The following is an 8,495-nucleotide window of genomic DNA, read 5'->3' on the forward strand; positions in this document are numbered from 1 at the left end:
AATAATAATAATAAACGACAATGAGGGATGGGAGTGCATATAGAATCTGTATACTTTCTGTTTAATTTTTCAAGAAATCTAAAACTGCTCAGGGGCTCCTGGGTGGCTCAATCAGTTAAGCATCCAACTCTTGATATTAGGTCATGATCTCACGGTTTGTGGATTTGAGCCCCGTGTTGGGCTCTGTGCTAACAGTGCAGAGCCTGCTTGGGATTCTCTTTCTTTCTCTGCTTCTTACAGACTTTCAGTCTGTCTCAAAATAAATAAATAAACTTAGAAAAACTACTGAATTATAAATAAGTAAATAAAACTCCCCCCCCCAAAAAAACAAAGTGTGGTATCAAAAAATAGACAGCTGTTTTACAGGTAAAATTTAGGGGAGGCAAGGAAAATGCAAATATTAAGATTAATGACTGAATAAAATGTAAATTTGATCTCTCTCATAACTGAGCTTCTTAAACTGAAATATTACTTAGGCTTTGCTTAAGAGCTAGTAGGTGATGTTGGAGTTTTATTAGAATCTGGAGGTTTTATTTAAAATGCTCAAGAAAGCCCAAAGTGTTGCCCTCAGGGGGTAAATCAGAGCCAGGCCCCTTCAGAGATATGGCGGCTCACGTGGGCATCCAACCCCGCTCAGATCCAGCTTCCTGGAAGTCTCTCAAGGCCCTTCCTGAAGTCATTTTAAATGAATGAAACCATCAGTCTCTCCAGTGTTCAAGGCCCATGTCTGTTAAAGATAGAACCACTGTCTGTAGAATGCTCTGATCCGGCCTCTTCTGGGGAACAGAAACACAGCTTGACTGAAGATTCCTAGGAAAGCTGTCCCTAGTCAGACGCTTCACTGACTGAGCCACCCAGGTGCCCCAGAAATGTTATTTTTGAAGTTTTCAATGAATGGTGACATTTTTCTAATGTTAAAGCTGAAGGTACATTAGCTACAGACTTTATATTCCTGGGCTTTATAGGGATCAAACAACAAATTAATTACAGGAAGTATAAAATTTAGCTCTTATCTCATGAGTAGTCACAAGATAGACAAGCAAATAATTTAAGGAATGCTTACTTCCACGAGAGGAAATTCAATTTCAGGATAGAGCCCTATCTGTTCTGACTGCTTGTTTCACTGTTGTAGTACTTTTTCTCAATTATATTGGCAATAAATATAGCTTTAAAAAGGAGAATTACTGAATTTCAGATGCCTAACAACTCTTTGTTTTGAGTTAGGTGTTAAAAATTTTAATTGGAAGGGGGTTATTGATGCATTGTTTATTATAAAATGGATGAATTTCAAGTATACGAATGAGTAACAAGAGAAATAAGTTTGCTTTTTTTTTTTTTTAAAGCCTCTGAGGAAACCTTTCTTTGACCATAATTCATTGCTTTGAAATTAATCAATAGATTTGATTGCACTCAACAGAAAGAAGGGAGGTGATGATAAATCACATCACATCAGACTCAGTGGGGTAGGACTGGAAAATACCTTACAGTCAGTTAGTCTAAAAATCATAAACTGTCAGCCCATAGATCAAACCAAGTCAGATGATGCTTTAAAAATAAATCTCAGGGCGCCTGGTGGCTCAGTCGGTTAACCGCCCTACTTCAGCTCAGGTCACCATCTCATGGTTCATGGATTTGAGCCCCGTGTCCAGCTCTGTGCTGACAGCTCGAAGCCTGGAGCCTTCTTCAGATTCTGTGTCTCCCTCTTTCTCTCTGCCCCTCCCTGGCTTGTGCACATGCACTCTCTCTCTCACAAATAAACATTTTTTTAAAATAAATCTTCACTGGTTTCCAAAATTTAAAAGTTCACAGAATTTACGTAAAAATTCGAACTTCTTTTTCTTTCCCCCATTTTACACTCTCATGATGCTGGCAGTGGTACACAGAGTTACCCTCATTTCAGTGGAGTAAACAGTGCCCAATTAGCACCCAATTCTTCACTTCCACCTTTCTCCCTCTTAATGTATGCCCAGCACTCTTTATTCAGTTTTCTTCTCTGTCTGCCCTGTCTTCCAGCTTGATAGATCCTGATTGCCACCTACTCTTTCATTTTGTATTCAAGTAATATATGACTCCTGAGGAAATATGTAATCTGCCCCAGTCATGGAGCTGGTACTTCCTAGGGCGTCAAACAAAAATTCACTGGGTTCTGCCTTGTGCTAAATAGAAAAGCATTGAAATTTCCCAATCTAGTGCCCATTGTCATGGAGGTTCATTTAATTCTAGCCAGGAGAAAATTGCATTTTTATAGGATGTTTTGATTCTGATAGAAAGAAGTGTGCTGGAATAATTAAGACAAAGGTTAATGAGATTTTTTGTCTAGAAGTGAATCTGTTTAAAACATTTATGAATAGATTTTTAAGTGCTTTTAGTGGTATGCATAGGATTCCAAGTCCTTTTTAAATGATGCCACTTACTTTTTCCAGTATTAATCACTTCCATCCTAATAGAACAAAAATAAGCATGAAATGTTATTTTTATTTTTTTATTTTGGGAAAGAGAGCACATGAGCAGGGAATGGGGGAATGGGCAGAGGTGGGGGGGGAGAGAATCCCAAGCATGCTCGGGGTTGTCAGCATGGAACCTGATGCAGGACTTGAACCCATGAACCATGAGATCAGGACCTGAGCCAAAGTCAAATACTTAGCCGACTGAGACACCCAGAAACTCCTGAAATATGGTTTTTAAAGTTTGAAACGAATGGTGGCATTTTTCTAATGTTAAAGCTGGAGGTTAAACATTAGCTGCAGACTTTATATTTCTATACTTTATAGGGCTCAGACAACAAATTAATTATGGAAAGTATAAAATTTAGCTCTTATCTCACGAATAGTCACACGATAGACAAGCAAACGATTTAAGCAATGTTTACTTCCACGGGAGGAAATTCAGTTTATGAAGTTCATCCCAGGATATGACCAACATATGTTTTCTTAGGACATTGAGTCATGTGTATACGGATCTGTTATACGTTGACAATTTATTGCTCCAACATTCAAGTGACATGTGTCCGTATTGCTCCAACATTCAAGCGACATGTGTCCGTTATTCTTGAACATGACATTATCTCTACAAATGTATTGAGTGAAAACAACATATATATCACCTTGAAGTTTCTGAAGGTCAGAAGTCGGTTGCCTGGGTTCTGTTTTCATAGTCTGCCTCAGGCTGGGATCCAGGTGGTGGCCAGGGCTAGTGTCCCTGGTGAGCCTGGACTAGAGAAGGGACTGCTTCTGGACCCATGTGGTTGCTGGTAGAATTCCGTTACGAGAGGGATGTTGGGCTGAGGGCCTCAGCTCCTTGCTGAGTGGTGGTCCACATCACTCTTGTCGTGTTATTCCCTTTATCCAGCCCAGTGAGGGTGGGAATTAGGTGTAAAATCAAGAATGAGCTTGCAAGCTCGTCTTGTGTAATAGAATCACTAGGGCGAACTCTCGTTTCCTTGGCTTTGTTCTGGTGACCAGCGCCCAGCCACAGCCTGGCCCTCCTGGAGAGGAGAGCAGTACACAAGGGGAGGAATACCAGGAGGGGCCACTTTTGTGGTCCACTTGGGAGATGATCGGGTTTTCATATCTCTCTGATTTTCATCTTTTCCAGGTGTTTGGCTTCACAGCCACCATGGTCAATCACTAAGCAAGGGGACAAACAGCAAATTGTCTTAATGTCTCCTTTATCACCTGAAATATCATACAAAACTGTCATACAAAAGCCCATCAGAACCAACTTCGGTGTCACTTTTGTGAATGTCTCTCTTTTGTGGTGTACCATTACCATCGCCTTTCAAATTACCAAAGGCGGTGTCTTTATCTTACTAATCTGACGCTGTGCCAGTGTGCACATAAACAGCTCATAGAATACAATTGTGTTATCTCAGATCTCTAACTTTAGAAGTATCTACCTAGGCAGATGTCTCCTTTTCTAATCTAAACATGTTCTTTTTAATTAGTGGGAACGTTTCTGGTTAAAGATGATATAAATCCTAGATAAAGGAGAGATAAAAGACCAAGTGTTTTAGTGGCTGAAATGATGAACTTACCTGGCATTATGTATAGAGGCATTTAGAATACTAGTCCAAGGTTAGGGCATCTGTTTCCCACCTGTGGTTATTTCATTTGTGTTGGTATTGTGATCAGCAAGAACCTTCGACCGGGTTAGAAGCATCAAACAACATTAAAAGTCTTTCAGAATTTTTTTTCTACCACTTAAAATAAAATTTCTGGGCAAGACTGTTATTGGTTTTACATGAGACATGAACACTGAGAAAAGAGGAAAAAGTGCCCTCAGTGGCCAGAGATGGATAATGAGTTTACCCATACACCCTGAGGACCGGGCAATGGTCCCCAAACCACTTACCCTGGGTGTGCAGGAGCTGTGGTTATACCACAGTCACCTTAGGATACTGTAACAAAAGAACGCAGAAAGATGAAAGAGAACAAAATACATGTGTACATACATACTTCATAATTTTCATTACAAGTTACATAGGTTAGGTTTTATTCTTTAGCAAAAAAAAAATAGTTCTTGAACATGCAGTGAATATATATGGGTCTCCATTAAGTGAGCATCTGTAAAAGAGATCACTTTATTTACATTTAGGTCACTTAACTGAACATGTGGTCTAAGGTGGCAAAGAACTTAGCAATCTGGACATGTTTATAAAGAGATGGATGTACTTAATTTTCCAGACTGTGTTATAGTTTGGGATTAATTATAAAAGGGTTCAGTGATAGCACAGTGTAATCCAGATGAGAATTGAGAACATGGACATAAAAATGAGGAGTGATATTAGAAGAGTAAGTATTGTTCTAAGAAAAAGCCATGTGGAAGAAGTGACAGTGGGGTTCATCTTGTCAACTTGAGGAAAGATGAGGAAGGCTACAGAAATTGCATGTCCCAAGCAGTTGGGCTGAACCACAGAAAGATTCAGAGATGTGGTTAAACCCTCTTAGTTACTAATTTTTTTTTAATCTGCTGGATCTGGGTAGTATAAATTCCCGTATTTATTAAAATGAGACTATTTACATTCACTTACAATTAAAGCTATGATAGCCTAGTTACATGACCAATATGGTAAAATAAAATGAGGATTTTGAGAATGAGATGTGTTGTTGGAAATACAGATTTAAAATTAAGTCAATAATTCTAATACTGAGCGTATCACTCGGCTGCAGCTAAGTAAAATAAGTCAGTTCAAGAGAAAGGTGAGTTTTGTGACACCATCTGTTGAAATTGCTCTTAGAACAGTTAGAGCTTCACAGTCGAGCAAGAATAAGGAATGGAAAGAGTCATCTGGAAGCTATTTGCTTAAATAGGCTAACATTAACCACAAAATAGCAACGTTCAACTTCAGCAAGTTGAGGTAGCAAATCGTAACAGATTGCTTTCGGTCCAGAAAGTACTTGAGAGAAACAAGTGGGGAGAATTTTGTATGATATTTTTGGGAGATAATAAAACAGTATCTTAAATTATATCCCAAATTAAAAATAATGCAGGTGACATGGCATTCATCACAAAGAGCATTTGCATAATTTTGAACCCAGTTTGTTAGGGCTGGAGTCTCAATGCGGGACTACCGTGAAAATTTTGGGAAACGTGTTAGTCACGTAAATGTACACACACACACACACACACACACACACACACACACACTTAAACTAACACATTGTATTATTGAATTCAAAACTCAGTCATGACAAGTGGACTGAATCCTCTTCTAAACCTGTAGACCCCCTCCGGTGAGTGAACTTGCTACCAGAGGCACAACGGTTGGTGTGATTTCTGCAGCGGCCATCAATCAGAGCATCGTGTACTCTATTGTTGCAGGAAATGAAGAAGGTGAGTGCATCTTCAGTCTGTTTTTGTCATAAACTAACACATGGGGCTCCGAGATTCATCTCAGGTTGAATTACTATTTTCCCTCCTCTGCTCATGCACTGTCTCTCTTTCCCTCAAAAATAAAATAAAACATTAATAGTTGCTTTAAATTAATAAAAAAGAAAAATAAATAAAAGTAAAAAAAAACAAATAATTGTTTTAAATAAATAAAGAAGTAATTGGTACATTTATCCTCTGTCTGCTTATATTAGCAGACATAATCTTTTGCCCCCTAGGAAATAGTAACTATCCAATTCTGAAAGTCTTCCCCAAGCCCTCATTTAGGGATATTTCAATGACATATTTTCTACATTAATGCATCATACTTCTAGCATTTGGCCATAATTATTGCCAAAGGAGTCTCTTGCCACTGTCCAGGACCATCTGTGGCATACTCCATGTCACACTAGGCTAACACTGAAGAACTGTTAGGATCATGAGTAATTGTGAATGCCCGTAGAGCCACGTCCATGACAAACCCCACGTACATTGTATAATATGATTCCTCAAGTGTCCCACTTTGATATACAATGAACAGCTATAAGTAAATAATCTGAGTTTGCCTGACGACCGCTTTTCACTGGGAACAAGTTCATGTTTCTCACCCATTCTTTATCTTACCATTATCCACCAGTTGTCCTGTTTTTCTCTTTCAATAAACGAGATGGCCTGTCCTGTCGTTAGTGGTCAAGAAAAAGCCAATATACATTTAATAAGTATGTAAAGATTCAATATTTAATATTTAGTAAATGAATGAGTATAAAACAAAAGCTGTTAAGCAATTCACAATAAAATTCTAAAGGCCCTTTTTAAATGTTTCAGTGACCAATCATTACTAGAAATTGCTCTCCCTGCAGCAAATGCTCACATCTTACTTTTCTTACCTTTTTCTTCTTTGTTCTTGCTGTGCCACTAGGCTCCCTCCCTAAACATCATCACCGTCTAGTGCCCCCTAGTATGTGGAGGACCATCTGGATCTACCATGACAGACAGAGTGTGCTGTGCTTCCTAAATGTTGGCTGATGAGACACTGATTCCCAAGAGTCTCAAAATTACTAGAAAATCAGGGTATTCACGTAAAGATGCGCTGAAGATAATCTGAAGTTTATAGCAGCTAGGATCCTGTCACTTTCACATGTTACTCTATTTTTTAAAAAAATTTTTAACCTTTATTTATTTTTGAGAGATAGAGCATGAGTGGGGGAGGGGTACAGAGAGAGAGAGACACAGAATTCGAAGCAGGCTCCAGGCTCCGAGCTGTCAGCCCAGAGCCTGACGAGGGTCTCAAACTCACAAACTGTGAGATCATGACCTGAGCTAAAGTCAGACACTTAAGTCAGACACTTAACCAACTTAGCCACCCAGGCATCCCTCACACATTACTCTTGTTACAAGAAGTATTTTGGGGGCACCTGGAGGCTCAGATGGTTAACCATCTGAGTCTTGATTTCAATTCAAGTCATGATCTCACAGTTCATGAGATTGAGCCCCATACTAGACTCTGGGCTGACAGCGCCGGACCTGCCTGAAAGTCTGTTCCTCTCTCTCTCTCTGCCCCTGCCCCACTCTCTCTCTCTCTTTCTCAAAAATAAACTTTTTTTAAAATGTATTTTTAAAATCACAATGCTTTTAAAAGAGATAATTTAAATTTTCTTCTTAGAGTGTAATGGACATGGTCAAGAAGCCCTGTTTTAATTGCAGGTATGTTTGGGATCCACAACATCACGGGTGTTATCTATGTCAATGCCCCCCTTGATTATGAGATGAGAACAAGCTATGTGCTTCGAGTGCAGGCTGATTCTCTGGAGGTGGTCCTCGCCAATCTCCGAGTTCCTTCAAAAAGTAAGTCATGTCACTTCAGCACTTTATAAGAATGTGGGGATGTTTCCACTCACTCCCTAATGAAACACGCATGTCTAAAAGCTACCAGAGGAGAACTTGGGATCATCAGAGCTTGGCGCTGACTACATATCCACTTTAGCTGCTGTTACGGGACAGTGCAAGGAGCGATTCTGTACTCCTGAAATATCAAGGCAGTAACAGGCCATCTCCAAATTTTGTATACAATAACGTTAGAATAACTTTATTCTCAGTCTCACTGTAAGGCTCTGGCGAACTCTCTGGAATGTGTTGTTAACGGGAGCGGGATTGTTGGACGTTCTCTGAATTGTGTGGCTTCTGGTAATTATGGATTTTCTCAAGCGCAAGGGAAAATGCAGAAAATGCATCTTAAAAGAGTGACTAACACTTGCTGTAAATTATGCGTGGCGTGATATTTAACTCACATCCATTTCTAGGAGATGAAAATTATTCCCATTTTACAAAGACAAGATATAAAATGGTTAAGTGACTTTTTAAAAGTGACACTGTTAGTAAATCAAAGCTCGCATCTTTTCAGTCCAAAATCGTTCTCAGCACCTCTCTGTGCCATGCAGTTTGCTGACATGAGAGCAAGTGAAGCCAGTTCGTGAAGGGAGCCAGCAGAGGTGCTGGGAGATGTTACTAATACCAGAAGAAAGCTGTTCTTTTCCATCCAGACAGGTAATACTCATTTACACTTCAGGGAGTTCATTTTTTTATAATCACACCAGCTTTTTAAGAATCTAGAAGACCAGAGGGGCGCC

At 39.4% G+C, this 8,495-nt stretch overlaps 1 protein-coding gene across 1 annotated transcript in view; it reads left to right on the forward strand.

Moving 5' to 3' along the window:
- Window positions 1-8,495, forward strand: part of LOC120222009 (protocadherin-15-like) — a gene marked incomplete at its 5' end in the record, with an annotated part of 248,663 nt that overhangs the window by 108,335 nt on the left and 131,833 nt on the right. Inside the window, 2 exons of the mRNA XM_039219692.1 lie at window positions 5,723-5,832; window positions 7,573-7,713. Of these exons, the coding sequence (XP_039075623.1) occupies window positions 5,723-5,832; window positions 7,573-7,713 (251 nt within the window). The remainder of the gene's footprint in view (window positions 1-5,722; window positions 5,833-7,572; window positions 7,714-8,495) is intronic.

The sequence above is a fragment of the Hyaena hyaena genome, unplaced genomic scaffold (assembly GCF_003009895.1).
Source record: "Hyaena hyaena isolate Hyena2069 unplaced genomic scaffold, ASM300989v1 scaffold_824, whole genome shotgun sequence".
NCBI classification, from domain to species: Eukaryota; Metazoa; Chordata; class Mammalia; order Carnivora; family Hyaenidae; genus Hyaena; species Hyaena hyaena.